Here is a 22,347-nt window from a genome sequence, read left to right as displayed (position 1 = left end):
CCCCGGCCAGATGTCGCCTGCAACCTGCTCATTAACTTCCATTTCACTCCGCGCCCCTATAATTTGACCGGACGCTACACCAAATAGAGATAACGCTGCCCTCGGGTGTAAAAGGACCATCGCTGCGGCCTGTCTGGTGCAATTTAATGATTTTTGAGCACATGTGAAAAATGAACCAGTCATGCGGAGAGCTTTTCGGGGCTCGGTTAAATCCTTTTCCCGAGCTTTTGTCTCATTTTTCTAATCACAAGCACCAAATAGAGCGACTGTTGGTCTTAATCACTCAAGTAGCTCCACTCCGTGTCAACACCTGACCACCGCTTGCCAAGCCGCCGCTGAGATACTCGCCATTGCACTGCTGTTGGGTTGAAATGTGCTGAAATTCACGAAGAGCAATCTGTACTCAATTATATATTTATATTTTTTCGTATTTATAAGACCATTATCTGAAAGCAATGCCTCGGTTGCAAACTAAAAGCCGTAGTGAATGTTTGTTCCTCTATCAGAAACTATATACAGACTGATGTGTTGGGCAAGATGCTGCACTCTGATACACAGAGTGTGTGTGAACCTTGTGTGAACTCATCACGTTACTTCAATAGCGGAGCCCCGGTCGTTGTTGTGAAATGGGTTTTACTATATGTTTTAAGGACAAAGTAGGATGTGACCACTTTTCCACATTTGAGTTGATGAAGCCTTCAGCGATGTTCTTCAGTACACTGTGTACAGTACTTGTTGTTTGGTATGTATTTATCAGTATGAAGGCAGAAATGTTTTTTTAAAAGGAGCACAGTTGTAGCTTAAGTAAAGATCTAAATTGTTAACTACTTATTAAATATATGTCATTATAAATAGTTAGTAATTATGTAATAGTAATAGTGTGTGTGTGTGTGTGTGTGTGTATATATATATATATATATATATATATATATACATATATATATATACACACACACACACACACAAACTTTGTCTTGTCTCAAAAATTCAGAATGTTCAGGTATTTTGATGCAAACTGTATGTGCGAGCCCAATAAAACTCAGCAATGCTGTACACGTCAAAAGACGGGAGACAAGCAGGTTTTTATTGAACAGAGAAAAACCACAATAGCTCTTGCTGCTGCACTTGAATTTTCACAGAACACTTTCGCAAAACACTAAAACAATAAGCAAAAAGAAAGGAAAAAAACTCACTTTTGATGTTCCCATATAACCAAAAGGGAAAACCAACCCACGCACATCATGGCTTTGTAAGTGTTTACTTTATACTACAGTTGTCAGAGTATCTTATCAACTATACAATCATATAATGCAAAATAAATTCTTTGGATTTTAATGTCTTGACTTTAACACTGGGCGGACTTTCCAACCCAACATTAACTTTATTTACTGATAATGTCTATGTTTAACAATTTAATTCAGATTCAGTAAGATGAAACCAAGCTCCTCACCCATTTCTTTACAATTCTAAACCCATTTAAGATTTCACTAACAGAATGCCAGAGCATTTTGAAGGATGCCTCTGTTAAATCACACAGTGACAATTTCCAAAGCATCGACATCCCCCATCAAAGTGAACTCTAGATGTAGCTGGTTTAATGTGTATCATTTAGTTTTATATTAGTATTGTTTTAAAGAAAAATATAGTGAAGATAAACATATATCTTTAATTCTGACTCTCCTTAGATCAGGTCCATTAAAAACAGTTTGAGTTTAGCTTACATTTAACAAAAAGATCACAATCACAGGAACGATATTCTCTGCGCTCTCTTTTCTTGTTTGCAGCATCGGTGTTTGCAATTCAACTGTGAATTAATAAAAGGCCAATTCCGTTCTCTTTCCCCCCCCGAGGGGTAAACGTGTCCGCACAAGGTCACCGCTCCGCGCTACCTGAGCGCGCCGCACCTTCCTTCCAAAATCCAGTAGTTTTCTCTACCCGAGAAAAATTAATTTTCTCGAGGAGATCTCCTGATCTACTTTATTTTCTTTTTTTATCATTCGTCTTTATAGGAATACAAAGAAAGCCGAACGAAGGCAAACTCCTGGCCGACGACGCGTTGGCCGCTACCAAGTGGTGCGGAGAGAGCGCGTGTGAGGCTTAATCACAAACACTTACACAGGGTAGCAAGCAGACATGGCATGAGAAAGAGGTACATACGTAGATATTTCCTTCCTATGTGTGAGTAGATTTGCACTGAGGAATGCATTCACTTTTTCTGAGGCGTAAATTACACGTGTAGTAACCGTTTGATTGTCATTCAGCTGTAATAGCGTTTTTTCAGCGTTTGGTTTGTAGTTTGTTTGTGTCCTTTTTTTGTGTTTTCCTCCCTGCAGCTTTACATTCATGGAAAAACACGTGAGCATTTCTATGTTCATATGGGTCTGTTTTTTTTTTTTTTTTTCAAATGAGTGTTTGCTTGTTACATTGAGCTTATCGACTGTTGAAGCCACTTGTTCGGGCCTGGATGTTGTGTATTGGTTGTTGCTTGCCGTGGCTCCCCCCCTTCCCGGGCCCAGCTGAACCAACCTGGGGATTGCGGTTTGGGTTCGTGGCCCAGCGATTCTGACACTGAATATTGCACTTGCTAGTAAAACATGACTGTTTTTGCAGTGCAACCGGAACCACGCTGTACCGTGTAGTCAAACATTTAGTCCACAGATTAAGAAAAACACTGAGCTGGAATCACCACAGCGAGATGGAGAATTGAAAAAACTGTTGACTTGTGCCTTGACCTTTACCCCACATGACGAGACGGAGTAGCAGTGCAACAAACGGAAAGGGGGGCACGATAAGGCGGCTGCATTCTCCTCTCAGCGATCAGTGGTAAAACTATTTTAACTTTTAACTAGAGAGCACTGCGTTTTGGGAAAGGTTCTTTTTTTTCTTTTTTCGGCATCTCAATGTAAGAGCAGGAGTTCAATACCATGTTTCACCACAAAGGCACAACGAGTAGGATTTAAAAAAAGACTTATTATTAAAAATATTTCCTATCTTTAATCATTTGTGAGCCTCTAGAAGTGCGTGGCGGTGTCCCCCCACCCCCCCACTGACGCAAATATAGCAAGATGAAAAGTGGCGAATGCACGGTCCAAAACGAGAGTGGAACCGGGCTCTGCTTTCACCCCTGATGAGCTGAGGAGGAGAGGGGGCGCACTCTGAACGTTGTGTTCACTAACTCTACCCGGCAAATCCTACTCATTGTGTCTTTAACAGCAGGTGGGGGGTGGGGGGTACAGCAGTGTTTTGGTTTGGTTCTTTTGGGTGAAACAAGGTTCCGACTAAGCGAACGAGAATGAAGGTTCACTGAGGGCGGAGTCGGGGGCGAGTGTATTTCTGGCCCCGACAGTTCCGGAGTGTGCTGGGGGGCGGGTGGGTGGGGGTGTCTGGTGGTGTTTTTAGGTAGAGGAGGTGTACATAGATCAGGTTGCACCTGAGAATGCGTCTGAGCTGCGGCGGTGTTGCGGGAGTCTTGGTGAGGCTTGAGATGATGATGCGCGGCCTTCTCGGGCCTCAGGGCCGCTCGAGGAACCAGATCTCATTCTGCCGGTTGACGTGAGCTGGGTTGGTGTAGCCGGCCACGATGAACGAGTTGTTGGCGCCGGGGGAGTCGAGCTGCTCGGCCATGGCGTTGATTTGGTTAACGATGGTCACTTCGTTGGTGGGACCGGTGAAGGGCCTGAAAGGAGGGAAGGGGGGGAGCAATTGATTTGGGAATACTAAGTGATTTAAAGCAAACTGAATCCCACGTTCTTTCTTTCTCCACTGACCTTGTGTAGACCGTATTGGCGGGCCAGATCTCTATGGCGATCTCATTGTCGTTGGGTTGTGGGGGCTGAGCCTGGTGCTCGACGGGAAGGAAATACGCCACGATGACGTCGTTGGAGATCACAGAATGGTTCTCGTCCGTGCGCACCACGGTGACGATGGGCAGCGTCATGCCCAGGTAGTTACCTACAGATGTGAAGGGAGCGGAAACTGTCGGGCCGGCCCAGAATACCTTTTTTTTGTATTATTATAAATGGTGGGCTGCTGGTGTACTTACCCAAGGAGTTCTGCTCGCAGATATATCTCATTAGCTTCATGAAACCATAGCAGATACTCTTCTCGTAAGTGTCCTCACGCATAGTTACACAAGCCCAGTGGCCCTTCTCGTAATGGCGTTTCTCCCACAGCAGCTCGCCGCACTGAAAAAGCACAGATGCAGACCGAGTGAGAGCTGTAGGCTCCCTGAAACCGCGTCCTATAGCGGTCGTTATCGTAGCCGGATAATGGAACGGAGAATGCCAGCAAACGCATTACTGATTGAATCCTGTTTAAAATCGGCTCCATCCGCAGGTCGTACAGATGCTCCGTCCTCCGTCACTCACTGTTGAATACCCACAAAGGGACGGGAGCTCCCGATCTGTGGGCTTTTCTGACCATTTAAATCGATGACTCGGCGATGACGATGATGATAATAATAAGATAAAAATGACTCCGACCCCGTCCCGGGTGTGTGACCTGCTGTTTGAAGTCAGCATCCTGTCAACACGAGGCCCTTTCAGTAGGCGCTGAGACCTGCTCTAAGAATAGGGTCCCATGATTGTCCTTTGTTTAACCTAAGTCTCCAGCCAAGTTTAATGACTAATTAACTCACGTTAAACCAATTAGCTTTTTGTATTTATACACCCCCTTAAGGAGTTTAAATGGCTTATTGTATAGGGGGACACGACCATCTAGCCGAAAATAAATATCTGACCCATTCTCTCATAGAAGAGCTAACAAATTTAGAACATAAGTATGCATAGTAATGTGTATTCGTACACCTGTACGTTATTTTCAAAGCAGCAAAAGTGCGATAGATACCTTCTCTTTGCGTGCGAGGAGCGTGAACGGGATGAGCTCTCTGTTACTGCGTCCTTGGTTGTTGCTGGTTAGCTGTTGGATGGGCTCCGCCATTTCTGTCAACAAACAAGCGACACTGCATCAGAAATAAAGTATAGTCTACATGGGTGAAACAGTTTTTATAACCCTTACGACGTGCACACTGTATACATATACATACATACCACATTCAGTATCTTCTCCTTTGCTCAATGTTGTATAGTTTTTTTTAAACTCTTAAATTTGTTTTACCATTGTTTGTCTTTTTTTTTTTGTAATATTTAAACAAAGATAACTGACTTTTCTCCACTCAAATCATATCTTGCCCAGCCGCGTGCCGTCTAATCTGTATAAAACACCCTCCGTCCGAGTAATCTACTGGCAGGCCGTGTTGGTAGTCCATGTGAGAGACGGCAGCCAGATGGGCAGAGGACGGTGCCAGGATGTCGCACAGAGTAATGTGCATTGGAGCTGGTGGAGAGGACACTGAGTAAAGCTGCCAAAGGCCAGATATATAGACTGGAACTACAGCAGGAGCCAAGCCTGTTAGAAATGTTCTCCAGGACAGGAATGAGGTTAAGCAGCATTTTATGTATCACAGTAGTGTACCGCCTATTAGAAACTTGGTATATATCATTTTATTAAAAGTGCGTTGTAGACGTCCTATTGCATAATATAATGCAGAAGCAACTCATCTAGTAAGTTGTCCTTGCAGTAAACGTCGGCAGCCTCAGAACATCCCACTGTGTAAGGATGACGCCTGTGTTGTCAGATTAAACAACGCCATTATATTGCATCGTTGAACTGTCAAATGCAAGTCACACGAGGTGAACCCAATTCAATCAAATTCTGTCAATCACCATCATGAGGGACCACGGGGTCGGAGGGATCTGGGGTATTTGACAATAGTGTGAGTGTCTCTCGGACCGTCTTACTCCACGGTGCCACCACTTTCCAAACAGGACGTTTAATGCATATTCGGATCAAGTTAGTGTGTGTGTGTGTGTCCGAGCATATGAATAACATAAATACTGTACGCAAGGACAACAATGGCGTCCATTCAAAAAGTAGCTTGCCGTGGTGTTGAGAGTGGAGTCTTTGTTTGTGGCTTGTGGTGTGTTAAGAAGTAAGAGAATTACCGTGCGATGTAACGTACAATAGTTAAACAAAGCTAACAGAACTACGGGCGTTTTTTAAATGTTCCCATGCGATAAGTTTATTAAGTTCAAACTTTTTTGCATCATAAGTGCCTACAAGCCACAGCAAGGGACAGTTAAGGTGGAGACTGACTATTATAAACACCTGCTTTCTGATTAAAAGCATGTAGTTTGGTAGAGACATCAGAAACATGCCAATGCTTGTTTTCATCTGCGGCAAACTGGAAATATTCCAGCATGGTCTTAACCGATTAGTGTGGTTGAAAGATCGGCATGCAGTTGAGTGCCGTACGTATTATTTGGCGGAGGAGCACTGCCGTTTCTTATTTGGGGGGGGGTTTTATTGGGTTGTTAATATTTATGAAGGGAGTCAAAGACGAGTTCCATTTTGTATCTAACCTTTCCCTTGCTGGTCACATGTGAAGTTAAAAACTCTTTTGAAAGCACACTGGGAGCAATGAATTCCAACTTGTTTACAAGTTAGCAGAAGCCTTTTGTGTATCTGTATCAGTGGTGGATTGCTGCTCCTTGGACCCGCTTTTACTTTGCAACGCCACATTGTGAATATCCACGAGAATAATACGGCCTTTGTTTCCAGCAAAGACCTGCATCATTTGCCAAAGCCCCCCAACTAAACTCCTGATTTCTAAACTGTATTTTCTCGCGAGTGCCAGATTGGTGCTGTGGACGTAGGAAGAAGGCTCAAGTTTACTGGTTTATTCATAGAGCACATTTTACGACATCAAAAGTGGAGCCAATGGGTGTACAGTATAGAAACAAGAATACAATGCAAGCCGTCTCCTGTTCCTGTTTAACCACTTTCCCAACCGTGGCTTTTCTCTTACAGTACTGCAGTCAAAGATATAAAATGCTGCAAGTGATCGCTCTCTGTCCACGGCAACCTACATCCATTGCCATGGATACCATTTGGTCATTACAGGTGTGGCGTTTAGCAGTAAGAGTGTCTACTCGGCAGCTACAGTGGAGCTACGGTTGCATGTGGTCTGATCAGAGCTCGAACATCAACCCCGTCCACTGGACTTCATCCCATTTTGAGCAAAGAAGTTTACTACGGCCATGACCTGCGTCCTTAGCGACAGTATTGTAATCCAGGGTTTATCAGCAACAGCCTCAGTACCAGTACAGGCGAGGTAGCTAATCCCCCCCCCCTGAGTCAGAAAGCCCCACTAAGTGATTTCAGTCTTCAATTAGTGCTCTAATCCTCAGGTGGTGGGAGGAGAGTGGGCCAGTCTGTGTCACTGGATTCTGAGTGGGGACCCCGAGAAATCTCCTCCGCAAAACTCAAGAGCTTAATGGGTACGGATCGACTGACTTGGGTTAGTTCATCAAATCAAAGGAAAAAGGCCGCTCTGCCTTTCTTGATTTTTTTCCATTTGCGTTTGTAACACTGGGGTTCCCCGTTGGTCTGGCGTTCCACCCATGCGTGTCTCCCCATCCGTGGACAGTTTGAACCGCTCTTCATTTTGCCACTTTCCATCTGAAGAACCCCCCCCCCCCCAAACAACCCCATTCTGCCTGCCTCAGTCACAGGCCGGATGTACTCCTACGGATGTCAAAGTGTGAGCGGCTAGTTTTCATCACCGGCTCTTTTATTTATCACATTATCGTCTTCATTGGCTGCACCTTTATCTTTATTAGATTTAGCTTGAAATTATCAAATGATTTAATCAACTCTGAAGCAGATGCCAAATTACATGTTGCAGTAAATATGCATATTAAGTATGCTAGGATTATCACATTAAAAAAAAAACGGTCTCGCAAAAATGGCTGTGCCTGTGTTACTGGTTTGTAAGTGCACCCCAAAAAACTCCTTCACAAAATATTGCTATTTTATTGTTCTAAACACAGGTCAAAAACAGAACACTTTGAATACCGCAGGAAATTACTGTTTTTCTATCATTTCTATATGATCATTTATTTTCTATTGAACTTGTATCTTATGAGACACACCATATTAGTATACTAGTATTACTATATTAAAAGCCATACTATTAATGCTTTAGTATTAGACCATATTTCTTGTGTGACCATGGGACTTTTAGAAAGGATTTTTGTTAATTGATTAAATTATTTATAGAAGAAAAATAACACCGCTGACGTCTGCAATGTTTTTCAGACAAATGAGGGAGAAATTCAACCATTGTTCTGTTAGACCCAACTGCAGTTCTAGAGGCCACTTCAGGAAACACAACCTGTTGTTGTTATTAATGTAGTTTAGTCTTTTTATTGTCAACTTTTCGTTTCGCCTCGCATAACGCATCCCTGCTTTTGTTTCTTCCTTTTTTAATAAGCAACGATCTGAGTGGAAGGACAGCGATGCGATGTCCCCGGGCTGCCGTGTCCCTGCAGAAAGTCGAGACAAACACGTCTTGTCTGTTGACAGTTGTGTCTATTTGTCTCCCCTAAATGAACAACCCCACGCAAACTGCAGCTGGAAGTGTTTCTTTATTTGTTTTTACCTTGAGACACCTCCACCTGGTGTCCTCTCGCCACGTCCTGCCAGTAGTGCAGCAGCCGGTCCTCCTCCATGCTTTTCGCGTCTTCGTCGAGGCTGTTGCCGGAGTCCGACATCTGGTCCTCGGAGAAAGACTCCAGGTCCTCCAGGGTGATCATCCCGCTCTGCTCGGGTTCGTCTCCTCCGCCGCCGCCGCCGCCGCCGCCATTCATCTGGCAGCCGCCTCGATCCATCTCTGCCCGTCCGGCTAGCAGCTTCCTCACAATAAATAATATAAATGTTCGACTAAAAAGCCCAACTCGTCAAACTGTCCTTTTTTCTTCTCTTTGGGGTCTTCGGACCGCGGCGAGTTGCTCGTCCAGTTCACGGCGGCCGTCAGTCGGTGGTCCACACGCCGGGCGCCGCGCAGCTCTGCTCGACACATGTAGCCGCTCTCATGGTCGCGATGTCACGTCGGACTGAGCCGAGACATGTCCCTCCGTCCTCGCACGCGACATTCGCTGAAATAAACCCCCGGGAGGAGGAGGAGGAGGAGGAGGAGGAGGAGGAGGGAGCGGAGCGGAGTGACTTTCTCTCGCTGTAATGCGATGTTTACAGGGAGATGAGGGAGGAACACGTGACGCTGCGGGCTCTGACAAGCCCCTCCCCCTCCCCCTCCTCCTCCTCCGCCTTCTATGGGCTTTAAAGACCCGTGGCCCCCACCCGCGTACAGACATTTCATCCCACACCACTTCCAGAAAAACAATAACAAAGGCCTGTGGTCTCGGCCAGAAGCATCTCGGCAGTAGTGTGCATGTGCGCTTTTGGGGTTATTAAATCCACAGTGGGCACGTGGCTAAACAATCGTTACCTTCGTCAGTTCATCTCCAGATACATTGTAAACCATCAGGAAAAAGCATGACATGTCTGCTAGAAGTCCCAGAATCACACAGTAGCGACCAAGGATCCCAAATATTTTTAAATATAATTATATATATTGATAAAAGTCTTCATCCAAGAAGCTGCATTGGCATTTGTCTTTTTTTGACAAATACATTCCATTATCAATTAGTTTTCCTGATAGTTTTCTGTTCAATTTACATTTAACATGTAACACCCTGCGTACTGCCACCTGCTTGCACGACACATGTGTCTGCTTGCATTCTGACCCTTGGGCGGCCAGTTTTAGAGCATGTGTGCGTGTACACATGTCTGCGTGACATGCGAGGGACGGAAGTGCATTTTCAAATCAGTGTTGGGATGGAAAAAAAAAATGAAAATGAAGCCCACTCCTAGGAGGATTATTAACAAATTTGAATTTGTGTGCTCGGGGACAGACTAAGAAGGATTTTTTCTTCTCTTTGAATCGCTGCGGTTGTCAGCCACCATGTTGCAGCCTTCAACTTGCACGTAGCGAGGACATCCTCTCAGTTAAATACACACACACACACACACACACACACACACACACACACACACACAGAGGCACTGATCCACAAACCCAACAGTACTCTACTCATAGATCCATCATCCCCCTGCCTTGCTATAGACCTCCACCCACACCAATGCAATGCACTATTTACCAACACACAAACATGCACCAATAAGTCCCTCCTATTGTTTGTATGCAGTTGTGAGAAGTCAGCTTAGTGTAGGTTTTGATATAAATAACTGCCCACAGGCAGTCTTTTTCAGCAATTCACCACGTCACTTAGCTCCATGTCCCTCAACCAATCACCCGTTTGCGCCTACTGAGCATGCTCAGTTTGGCCAGCATCCACCCTCCCCTCCTCTTCTTCTCTTCTTCTCAGAGCAGTGGTATTATGAATGGTTGTAGTGAGTTATAAAAATGTTACTTTTCAGTGTATCTTCTTTAAATGTTATATTGATGTTAATCTGGAATTTGTCCAACAACATCTGACCTTTTTCTAATGCTGTGTTCAATGGTAGGTGAATAAATGAGTATAAAACATCCGGTTATTATCCTTAAATGCAAGATTTAGGAAGTGCAATAATGTATAATAATACATACTTTCTACTATTTTCATAGTTTATTGCAAGTAAATATTTTCGATGCAGCCCCAGCTGAAAGTATCTGACAGACACGCAGCAGAGGGCATGCAACAAGCAAAAACACCAGTTATGAAATGTAGTTGAGCAGTTTTTCTTTTTGCCCTTTGTTCACATTCCACTTAGACAACAGCAACCTCAGTAATCTGGTTCTGAGTAATCCCATAATCTGGACCTGACCGCTGCATACCTATTGCCTCATTGAGCTTCACCTGTAGAGAGGGAGAGAATACAGTTTACTATACAGGCTGCAGAAGACTCCGCACTAACAGTGTTTTTATTGATTACAACAACGTTTGGGATTGTGATTATAGTAAACCCCCAAAACAAAAGAGTGATAGGTTGATCATTTTTTCTATCATTTTTTCATCTTGGATCCCAAGGATGTCAAGTGAGTCTGAGTGCGGCGGCAGAGAAAAGGACATGATGTATTTAAATGGCCGGGTCAGACATCCATCGGCCTTACGAACAAATACGCACATTACCAACGGTTTAATGTTAAAGCGCTGCCATCTGTGATGCATTATGCGTTGTAGCTTGCATCCATACAGTGACTGTGGGCTGTTAACTTCTGGATATTTTGCTCTCTACGTGTGCTAGACCAGACGCTTATCCAGTGTGGAACCAGCCTCATACCCAAGCAGCTGGGACAGGCTCAAGTCCCCCATCGACCCACTGGTCTGATGACCAGCAGCTCGCTTTAAAGCATCAGCACATGCCAAGACATTGCTTTGGTCCTAGTAAAGTATTATGAGTGTTTGTCACCATTTTAGTAAACCTTCTTAAAATTAGCCTTGCGTTGTGTGAAATTCAACCTCAATCTCCGTCAGGGGTGTGTCATTTTCTACCCTTATTACAAATATGAGGTTTAATTTTAAAAAATAGCAATATTCCCACATGCAGAAATCATATACCTTTTATCATTTAAGTGAATGAACTCTCAAAGCATCCCTCCACTGCACACGTAATACATTGAATAACGGCATCGTATCCTTTTTGTTAATTGAGCTTTGCTAGATGATTTTGGACCCGTCTTTAGCCACCACCTGTTCAGTGATCTCTTATCAAGTTCGAGCCATATCATATGTGATGAAGCACAATCCTGACCAGATGGGCTGGCCTCCTCTCCCTCTCATGAAAGAATGTTTAGCTTTTAGGGGATGTAGCTGTTGATGATTTCTCAGAGGTCAGTGGAATTAAGCGTTGTAATTTTACCCTTTCGCTTTTTGTTCATATAAGCTCTGTAATGCACATCTGCATTTCACCTCAAAGAAGCCAGCTGCCGCCGAGCAGATACAAGACAAGCGGACGTCTCCGTTTCGCTTTTAGAGGGAAACCTAATTAAAAAATATTCTCATAACCGGTAAAGTAGGTTCTCTGTTCTGTTATATTGTTACCGTGTTATTTGTTGAGCTGTGAGACCAGGTGTAAATATTTTATACAGAATATGTTGATAGGTTAAACACAGCTACTTCTACCTCTATTGATGAATGGGAAGATTGTATATATTTATATTTATTTCTTATATAGTCCCTTGCATTTGAGTTATACATTTTTAAAATTATTTTCTTTTTCTTTTTTTATGTCATTTAAGCAATCAGAACCCTATGAATGATAAAATCTATGTGTTATATCTTTTTGAATTTTAACACCCAGCTTCAAAAAAATCAGAACCATCCCTTTAAGATACATGATCGTATGTACAAAATATGCTGTATTTTGAAATGTATGTATTATTGATAGTATAGCCCTGTCATTATAAAACCATTAGAGACATAATTATGTAAAAACAGATTTGTTTAAGTTTTCCCTACTTTGAAAATATCACACTTTACAAATAAATACAACTCAATTGCTCCTCATCTATTTCAAAATCCATTTTTCTTCACCAATTTATGCCGAAGAGCAGCCCACTTCTTATTTTATAGCCTTTTGTCCTTCTCAGTTTGTAGAGCAGCAATTCCACACAGAAGAAATTGAAATTGCGATGACGCGGTCTCCCATTATCTGTGGTCGTGAGGATGAAAAGATGTTGTTAAAATTACAAACTGCTCCCATCTCTGCTCCAATTGTAAGGAAATAATGGCAGGAGAAGGAACACGTTCAAGGTTTTTCCAGTATTATGTGTCTCTTGTTGAAGTAATACCTCCATTCACTCTGCACAAGCAAGTCTTTTTACCAATAGAGGTGTGTGTGTGTGTGTGTGTGTGTGTGTGTGTGTGTGTGTGTGTGTGTGTGTGTGTGTGTGTGTGTGTGTGTGTGTGTGTGTGTGTGTGTGTGTGTGTGTGTGTGTGTGTGTGTGTGTGTGTGTGTGTTGACTCGTTGGTGTTGCATTAACCCTTGGCACAGGAAAATGCTGTGCTGGGAAATTACCGATACCTTACCTGTCCGCTTGGTTATTCTTCCTGCCAGGTGCTGGAGAAATTCATGTCTCGTCTGGTCCAGAACCGGGTCATGGCCCGCAAAGACCTGCGGACTCTCAGCAAATACCAGATCATCCTCGCCAGGGATCAGTTTCGCAAGAACCCACCATCAGGCATCAAGGCGAGGACTCTGCTCGATGAATCTTTGGTTTCTGTTGTGCAATAGACTGTGTGGTATAGTACGCACTTCTGTGATACGCAGCCTAGCATAGTTTGATGAATAAATGCAATTATCAAATACATTATTTATGCATTATTCATCATCTTTTTGGCGCTAAATAAATAAAAAATAACCCATTTTTACACTCTTTTTAATGTTATGATTATTTAATTAACTATATTGTTATTGCAGCATGTTACTATTTCTATTAATTGTGAGGCTTAATAAAGATGGGCCCAGGGCTAAGGGAAATATCCATGGACGTTGAAGATTTGTGAGGTCTAAGCGGTTTGAAATAGGACCCATCTAGATGATTAAAGATGTGTTTTGCTTTGCTTTGAAGGGTTTAGACCACTTTCTGGTAGCTGGATGAACATTTATGGGTTTTCTATCCTAGTTGAAATATTCCAGATAGTTATAAAAGTATTTGCTTTTAATCTATATGCTACAGTTCAAGTTAAACAATTGAATACAAGTTAAATATAATTTTGGAAGGAACCTTAATACGGCAAATGCCAATGAAAATCGTGCATTTGTTTATTTTGTATTGCATGGAGTATATATTACGGCATTTCATTTCAAAGGCTTTTTAAATCAAATTTTTATTCCAAATTTCGGCTGACATGCTCTCCTGCTCTCTAGGGTCCGCAGCAGGGAATGCTGGAGGGGGACTTTGCCCTTTGCATCAGCCTGTACCACGGCTACGAGCTGCTGATGCAGATGGGGCTCAGATCGCTCTTTTTTTACGTCCAGGGCATCATGGAGGGATCCAGAGGTCGGTCGCGTTACCTCCAGACTCTCAGTGTATTTCATTGCACTTAAACCATATACACGACATCACTTCACACCCCGAATGGAAAAGTGACACTTGATAATGCGTTGTGTCTGTGAACGGTGTTTGACATGAGCACCCACCATGCCTTGTTTTTTGGTTCAGAGATGCCCAGGGCCAGAAATGAGCTGCAGAGGACCCCTGTCTTTGTGGACCTTTACCACGAGATGCAAGCGATGTTCGTGAAGCCGTCTGCTGGTACCTGAGAGCTCATTCATACCATAGCACTGAAATTCAGGAGCATTTTGTTACGCATCTCAATGGGGCATTTTGCCGGGAAGTTCTTGATTTGGTTCGGACAGCTATCAAGGGGCTTTAAGAACTCTTTGACTAATATCTGCTGTGGTTGATTCTTCTAGGTCCCGATGAGCCTTTCATTTACAGCCACCCCAAACTGAAGAAATTGGAGGAGGTGGTGCTTCAGCACTTCAGACGGTGGGCTGAGAGCTCTGAAGACAGTAATGGTGAAGTGCTCCTTATGGTTGTGCTCTGACTCGGATATGCGCAGTGATTGCTTAATGTTAGAAATTAGATATTTATTGTTTGGGGTTCAGAATACAGCAAAGCACAGTTGATCTTTTGGATATGCTTAACTTAAAGTTTCAACAGTGGATAAATAAATGTTGATGAAGGGATGTTTACAGTAATCATCCAACACCCTTGACTTCTCAATGTCCAGGTCCTCAGGAGGTAAGCACGCGCGTGATGATCTTCTCATCGTTCCGTGAGAGCGTACAGGAGATCGCCGACATGTTGAACCACCATGCCCCGCTGATCAGGGTCATGACCTTTATGGGCCAAGCTTCAACAGGGAAGGCAGTCAAAGGCTTCACACAGAAGGAACAACTGGAGGTGGAGTTACTTTTTGCATTAATCAAGTGCAGATTTACAGGAAGCTGCAGCATATATAGTTAATTAAGAAACATAAAAATGTATTATGGTGGTAACATTCTCGAGGACAACTTATTAATTTAATTCATTTTATTTTGTATAGCCCAAAATCGCAAGCATCTGAGGGCTTTACAGTGTGTACATAGGCGACATCCTCGGTCCCGAAACCCTCACATCAGCACAGGAAAAAAACCCTTCCATGGGGGAAAAAGGGAAGAAACCTCAGGGAGAACATCAGAGGAGGGATCCCTCTGCTGGGGTGGACATACTACAATGGATGTCATGTGTACAGAATGAACAACGTAACAGATGTATAATACATTCAATTCCTATAACAGAAATGATTCAAATAATTGCAAGTAGTAAGCCACGTGTACGGCAGGACCACTGCAGTGACCACCACCACCAGATAGAACCACCATCCACAGAGGCCTGTGGGGAGGGAGAGCACAAAGACTTTAGTAAAGGGTAATGTTGGTTTATGATCACAGTAATATGATTAATATTTAAAATAATATTAATGTTAATAATAATAATAAGGGCCACGGCAGGAGGCAGAAACAGGGTCCAGATATAATCGTAATCCATGGAAACCTGTGTGGCGAGAAAGCACAAATACTAATGATAACAAAGAATTACAGTAATCCAGTCTAGTAACCAACGTATGAACTAATTCTTCTGCATCACTCCAAGATTCTTGACGGTGCTGCTGGATACCAGAGTAATTCCATCTATAGAAAGTGTATCACGTGACAGCTGGCTTCGGAGGCGCTCTGGGCCTATCAAGATAACTTGTTTTCTGAGTTTAGCATCAGGAAGATGCAGGTCATCCAAGTTTTGATGTCTCCAAGACATTCTTGAAGTCAAGCTAGTCGATCTCTTTTAACTTGATCGACAGATACAGTTGAGTGTCGTCTGCATAACAATGGAAGTTTATGCTGTGTTTTCTGATAATGTCGCAAAAAGGAAGCATATAGAGGGTAAATAACATCGGTCCAAGCACGGAACCTTGTGGGGCTCTGTGACCAACATTGGTGGTCTTTGAGGATTCACCGTTTACAAGCACAAACTGGAATCGATCCGATAAAGAGGATTAAAACCAGCTGAGTGGAGTTCCTTTAATACCAATCAAATGTTCTAGTCTCTGCAACAGGATACAATGATCAATGGTGTCAAATGTGGCACTGAGGTCCAGCAAGACAAGAAAAGAGATGCAAGTAGAAGATCATTCGTAACTTTTACCAGTGCCAATTCCATGTTATGATTCACTCGAAATCCTGGCTGGAAATCCTCGAACAAAGCATTGTTTTGTAAAAACGTATCATATTCTAAATACCAGACCAGATCCTTAACATGACATTTTATTTTGAACATCCTCAGTTTAAGTTGCGAGCACAGGTACGATTTAACATACTACATTTATTGTATACACTGATGGGTTTTTCTCGCGCGTTGCAGGTGGTCTGCAGGTTCCGTCGGGGAGGCTTCAACACACTAGTGTCGACTTGTGTTGGGGAGGAGGGACTGGACATCGGAGAGGTGGACCTCATTGTTTGCTTTGATGCACAGAAGAACCCCACCCGCCTAGTGCAGCGAATGGGGCGCACCGGGCGTAAGCGGCGCGGACGAATAGTTGTCATCCTGGCCGAGGGACGCGAGGAGAGGGCGAGTGTTTGAGTTGCATCTATGAGAGCGAGGCGAAATGTAAACGTAAAGGCTTCTCCAAGCTATTCTTAACTTTGAGACCTTTTTTGTTGCAGACGTACAACCAGAGCCAGAGCAACAAGCGCAGCATACACAAGTCCATCATTGGCAACAAAATCAGTTTCCACATGTACCCCAACAGTCCGCGCATGCTGCCGGAGGGGGTGAACCCCACCATGCATAAGATGCACATCACCTGTGGCCAGTTCGACCATCAGGAGAGCGGCAGGCGGTCCGTCAGGGGTCGACGGTCCCATTCTGGGGGTCGGGCCTCACTCATCCACCCTCAAAACCTGAGTGAGTGATCAGACGGGCAGAATGTGCTCATGCAAAATGCAGAGAAGAAGAGTTTCCTCGGTGAGAGAAACTTTACATTCCTCTGTTTGTCTGTGCCCGATGTGGTAGTTTGGCAGGGCAGCACAAAGTCGGATGGGTTTCTGACCAGTGCTGAATATTCCCTCTGGGCATCCACCATGAGGCTGGAGGAGGATGAAGCTCATCCGACCCTGAAACCGTCCCGGTTCATGTGCCTGCCCGATGATGCATCACCCCAGGTACCTTTCTTTCGCCGGTGTTGTCTTGAAAAGAGGTCTGAAGAATCAAAAATGAAGATACGGTTTATTTGAGCTGATTTTAAGGTTAGCATATTTATACAGGCCATGAGTCACACGTAAGAACCTATAATAATGACAAAGAAATCCATCAACAGCATTGATGGATTAAATCCCCATGGTATAAAGACACCATGTTTGCATAGTAGACTCGAGCAGACAAAGACATGAAGGGTTTCTGTCCAAGATATGATGTCACAGCCTGCTGCCGTCTTTAAATATTCCAAGGCGTTATGGTCTCAATTAAATGACACTACCTTCAATGTGACTTAATGTAGATAAACATACAACATATTTTATAGTATTTTTCATATATATCATATTTCTTATATTTTCAATTGATGTCTGGATTTTCATATTAGTTGTAGCCATTCATTTCACTTCATCTGTTGTTGGGTCGCCTCCTGTTTTTGACGATGCATAGTGGCAGTGACTTAGTTTGCTGTGATTTCAGGTTTTATTTGCTAAATTCTAAGCCAACGATTTAAGTACAGTACCAGTCAAAGCTTCAGGCACTCTTTCAACTCAATGATGTTCTTCTGTCTATTCTATTAAAGCTTGAATATATTCATATTTTACTTGCCTTCATGATGTCCTGTCCCATAGGAGGACGTTTCCAGAAGTGGACCACCGTCCAGAGACCTATCTCTGTGGGAATGGAGACACTGGCAGCACAAAGCACTTCCCACCCACGATGTTGACCATTCCCTCCGCTGCCACCACTTTATTAAGGTGATGGAACTCGTGGACGTCATGAGAGAGGAAAATGAGGTGAGAAGAGGAACAACGAACAACTGACTTTCTTTACTGTATTAATTCTGAGCACCAGGATAGAAGCTAATATAATGTACTACTTTGTGGCATGAAGGACTCTAACTTTGGCCTTTAGTGTCTCACAACAAAGCTCAATAAGTTAGTTGAATGAGCATTAAACCCCTAATTCAAGGTGTATGCAAATGTATATTCGTCTAGCACAACAACAGGAGTCTGGTTACAGGAATTTGTGTTTTTGAAAGGAAGACCTCACTTTAAAAAGTCACCACGATGAAAGGAGTCAGCTGAGTTTAATGAGAACAGATTGTGGTTTGTATTGCGTGACTGAATCCATCGTTTGGCGCTGGAAGGCAAATTCCTGGATCGACACGCTCCATCGTTAGAATAGAGATGATGGATATATATTGTTCAACCGGTTGTTTTGTGGCTGCTGCTTCTTTTTCTCCAGTTAGAATGTACTCCATTGGACGTGTATTTTGAATTTTGATCAAGATTGACTTCTACTGATATATTTTTTATACTCAGGCAAACTAGTCTTTCTCCCTCCGTCATAAAGCTGCAACAAGACCATTTATCTTTGTGCTGACCTAATAGCAGCTGGGCTGCTGGTCTTCCGGTAGTTTAATGGATCAGTTATATCACCAAGGATATCCGATATAGCAGAAGCAGCGCCACAGGTATTATGTGGAATCTTCTTAATGTCAACAGGAAATATGTTTTACGTAATCAAAAAGCTGTTGTGGTCTTATGAACAGCACCTTACATCTCTTCCCAGTATGAATCATATCAATTCCAAATGTTGTTTTTAAAACCATTTGAGACCCCCTTGTGTCACCATTCGCTGTTGCACAAGATTGTATTATCGAGAAAGACCTCTAAGATTGTTCAAATCTTTGAAATTAGGTCAGAGATTATAGTAAATTTACTATTGGCTGAACTAACAAGTGGGCTTTTATTCCCAGGCGAGATGGCAGCTAATGTCTTGCATGGCTTCATTGATGAATTCATGTCATGAAATTCAATTAAAACGTTTGAGCAGAAAAACTCTTGGTTCAACATTATTTTAACCTAAAACTTTAACTTGAACACTATTATCATTATTATAAATGTTGTTATTGTCAATAATCCTCTGATTTACATGCTGAAATAAATCAATTAAGGGTTATCGTTTTAATTCATCAGTTAAGTGGATTAGTAAGATGTACCCACAGGTGTAAGCAGGCCCATATCTTTAAATCATGCTCAGCTCACGGCCCTGTCAGCTCCTTTTTGGGTTTATTTTCCACAGAGAGACACCGTTGATAACATTTGTATTATATTCACTCCAGTAGTGAGCCTCGCCCGTTGAAAGTATTTGCCCCGTATTGAAAACTGTGTTAATTACAGCTTAACCCGGCCCAACCCAGTGTTTGCCTCCAGGGTTGTTTGTCTGAAAATGACAGAGGGTGGCACATGCTGTGAAGCGATAATTGCTGGTCTGTCTCTTGCTTTTCGTCTCTTTTTGCTTTGTCACAGTAAACGCAGCAATGTTGGTGGACAATATGTATTATTATGTACATTCTTTTTGTGGGAGAGGAACATTGTAAACACACTTATGTAACGACAGCATTTTAAAACACTGCTCATGAGGCGCTACCCTTCATACCAGCACCGGGCCTCAAGGTACAAACCTGCTCATAGCGGAGAGTCGGTTGGTGGTTCCACCACTTTGGGCCGGACTGAATGATCTAAAATCAATCAGATGGATTGCAATAAAACTTTGTACAGACAATTGTGATGCCCAGAGGATGAATTTACTTGAATATCTATATTTATCTATAATCTATATTTCTCTCTCTTTCATACATATATATATATTTGTGTGGATATGTGCACGCACATACTACATAAATGAAGTATACTATACTATACCCGAGACATTCTCTATTATAATGACTAAAACCAGCAATTTAAACATACTCTTCCATGTAAAAGTCCAAATCAGTTGGGTTGAAGTTAAAAAGATTATCGTCAGGTAGTTTGTATCTTAGAAATTAACTACAACTGTCCAAAAAATGTTGTCTAGGGAAATGTGGAACACATTAGCTATAAACCGTTGAGCACAATTACTTAAGTAATGAACTCCAGACTCCAAATCTTGACCTCAGATGCCTTCCTGCCATCAACAGTCTTGCACTCCAAAAGCTATTAATCTAATTTGAGGCCATTTCTTTGCCTGGGCGGCTGTGTTTTTCCCTGCACTGCCCCTCTCTCTGTGCAGTGAGGAGACATTACGTAACGCTTCTCTGAACGGTTACATAAAGCCAGGAAGCTGGAAGTAGGTTGAGCAGCAATGGCCTACATATGTAGCGTACGGGACCGGCGAGCGGGATATCGGTCAACAAATGCCAAAAAAAAAGATCAAAGGGGACGCTAAATTATAGACTGTAGACTATGGACTAGAGCTGTGGGGGATGGAATCGGGACATTGTCTATCAAATCTGCAGTAGAACTCATTCAGCTCGTCGGCCAGGCGGAGGTCATTCATGGAGTGGGGTTTTTTGGCTTGTGGTTTAATGTAAACAAATAGAATTGTAATACATTTTGAGACGTAAGCATCATGTGTCTCATTTCCTTCTGTCTTGATGTTGTCTGAACGGCTTGACATTGTTGTGAGTCAAGTATCCTCCTGCTTACGTCAGAAGTAGCTTTCATAAAAGCCCGGAAACACTTCAGATCATCCTTTTTATCTGAGAATCATTATAGTGGTTCTTGGGTTGTCATGTAACCAGCAACTCCATAACAAAGGACGCCAGTTTTGTTTTAGATCGGCGCACCTTATATATGTTTATAAACTGCAGGATTTGGGGGGAAAAGTCATGCAAGTTGAATAACACAGGCGATGCATCGTCCATGAGCGCCATGTGCTTCCTTCATCGTTATGTTTGAGACAACAAAAACCCTGTGATCCGCTCTCGCTGGCCTTGTCATAGTTTATTTTCTCCATCCACAGACTCAATGTGACCATTAATGCATTGTTTGTCAGGGGTGAAAGTTAATCGTTTGCGAATCCAGTTCCAGTCGTTAAGAATCTTCAATAAATACCTTTTGACAACTTAAAAGATTATAAAATATGTTTTGTGTTGATGCACGTTGAAGTAAATATTCATCAATTCAACAGTTACTATTAATAAACTCGAAGAGAAATAAATATTGTTTATTTTAAGAGCGAGCTCGCCTGCATACGGAACAGCCGCTAGTGGATTATTGGTTTGATTATTTAAACCTCACCGCGCCTCCTTAAACAAGGAAATTAAGAACTAGTAGAAAACAATGAAATTATCATTAAATGGGAAGGAATTTAGTAGTAAAAGGCCCAATTGGGGACAAAAATAAAAATCTGAAAACACAACTGGAAACTGACGTACAGGTGTTGTATTACATAAACTAAGTATTGATTGATTAAATAACAAAAACAGTTATTTATATTTCCTAATGCAGTTTTATTTTACAATGAAATATAAATTACGAAAGCCGGTTAGTCCCCACAATTGAGATTTTAATTGTTATCCGTTATTCAAAATGTTTTTTATATGTGAATAATGTACATGGTCAAAAATACACATCAGGACTAAACATTTTTAAATACAGGTTTAGGTAAGTAAGTAAGGAGTAAAAAATGTAAGTGAAGGAAATTTGATTAAACCCAGGTTAACTATTTAAATTAAAAGTAAACCACAATAACTTTATAATTTAGCAAATTCTGCTTGTGAATGGCAATAAGACATTTGGTTTAATAAATATATTAATTTGGAAAAAAATATGATCCTACATTATCAGTTGTTTTTTTCCCCCAAAAGTGTACCAAATAAAAAAATTATCTAGTCAGGTTATATAATAATGAAATAAATGTTCCTAATCAGACATACTTTGTCCCATGCTGTACAATGTGTGTGTGTGTACTAACACTGCTGATGAGGCCTTACTGGTCATACCAGTAGATAAATCCTACTGACTTTGAAAGAACAATTGACGAGGATCAGCAGAGTACAGAGGTTTTCTAACTCAAAAGGGGATGAAATTAGGACGTTATTAATTTAAACCCGGTAATTATCAACATGGTAAAGGTTTGCGTCTTGGATTAAATCGAGTTGGTACTAAAAAAATATATCTGAGAAAGGTAAACAACAGCTTGACAGCAGTTCTTGGAGACTGATTGAGTGACTGTTACTGTTGACAGGTGACATCAACATCAACTGCTGGACCTAGTCCCCCGTTGGTGTAAAGACCCAGCAGAGTCTTACCAACTCTGGATCAAAAGGAAAGCGGCAGCTCTCCAAGCGCCACTGATGCACAGTTTCATAACGTGACACATGTGGAAAGGACTCTTTTATTCACACTAAGAAGCTTTGTTTCGTCCCATTGTTT

General features: G+C 42.3%; 2 protein-coding genes across 5 annotated transcripts in view; one reads left to right on the top strand and one right to left on the bottom strand.

The window, feature by feature from the left end:
• fancm (FA complementation group M) overlaps positions 1-22,347 on the top strand; it is a 32,057-nt gene that overhangs the window by 2,669 nt on the left and 7,041 nt on the right. For all 4 annotated transcript variants that reach the window (XR_013452832.1, XM_078090007.1, XM_040199209.2 and 1 more), the window contains exons 5-13: positions 12,958-13,089; positions 13,771-13,903; positions 14,066-14,158; positions 14,320-14,424; positions 14,640-14,812; positions 16,310-16,516; positions 16,612-16,852; positions 16,961-17,109; positions 17,773-17,937. Coding sequence is in view for 3 of the 4 variants with exons in the window: in XM_078090007.1 (XP_077946133.1) it covers positions 12,958-13,089; positions 13,771-13,903; positions 14,066-14,158; positions 14,320-14,424; positions 14,640-14,812; positions 16,310-16,516; positions 16,612-16,852; positions 16,961-17,109; positions 17,773-17,937 (1,398 nt within the window). In the remaining variant the exon portion in view is untranslated. The remainder of the gene's footprint in view (positions 1-12,957; positions 13,090-13,770; positions 13,904-14,065; positions 14,159-14,319; positions 14,425-14,639; positions 14,813-16,309; positions 16,517-16,611; positions 16,853-16,960; positions 17,110-17,772; positions 17,938-22,347) is intronic.
• Positions 1,052-9,154, bottom strand: soul3 (heme-binding protein soul3). Its single transcript, XM_040199232.2, has 5 exons — positions 8,501-9,154; positions 4,846-4,940; positions 4,043-4,184; positions 3,768-3,951; positions 1,052-3,676 (listed from the first exon to the last, which is right to left on the bottom strand). Exons 1-5 carry the CDS (start codon positions 8,727-8,729, stop codon positions 3,511-3,513), a joined length of 816 nt encoding a protein of 271 aa, XP_040055166.2. The 5' UTR covers positions 8,730-9,154; the 3' UTR covers positions 1,052-3,510.

This window comes from Gasterosteus aculeatus, chromosome 15 (assembly GCF_964276395.1).
Source record: "Gasterosteus aculeatus chromosome 15, fGasAcu3.hap1.1, whole genome shotgun sequence".
Classification (NCBI taxonomy): Eukaryota; Metazoa; Chordata; class Actinopteri; order Perciformes; family Gasterosteidae; genus Gasterosteus; species Gasterosteus aculeatus.
This window is presented reverse-complemented; position numbering and strand designations above follow the sequence as displayed.

What these genes read in the sequence shown, in the direction of transcription:
- soul3 (XM_040199232.2), bottom strand. Translation starts at nt 8,729, where the DNA reads ATGGATCGAGGCGGCTGCCAGATGAATGGCGGCGGCGGCGGCGGCGGC. An exon ending in CCAGGTGGAGGTGTCTCAAG is followed by an intron (nt 4,941 to 8,500) that starts GTAAAAACAAAT and finishes GTTTGTTGACAG; the next exon opens with AAATGGCGGAGCCCATCCAA. An exon ending in CTGCGAGCAGAACTCCTTGG is followed by an intron (nt 3,952 to 4,042) that starts GTAAGTACACCA and finishes TCACATCTGTAG; the next exon opens with GTAACTACCTGGGCATGACG.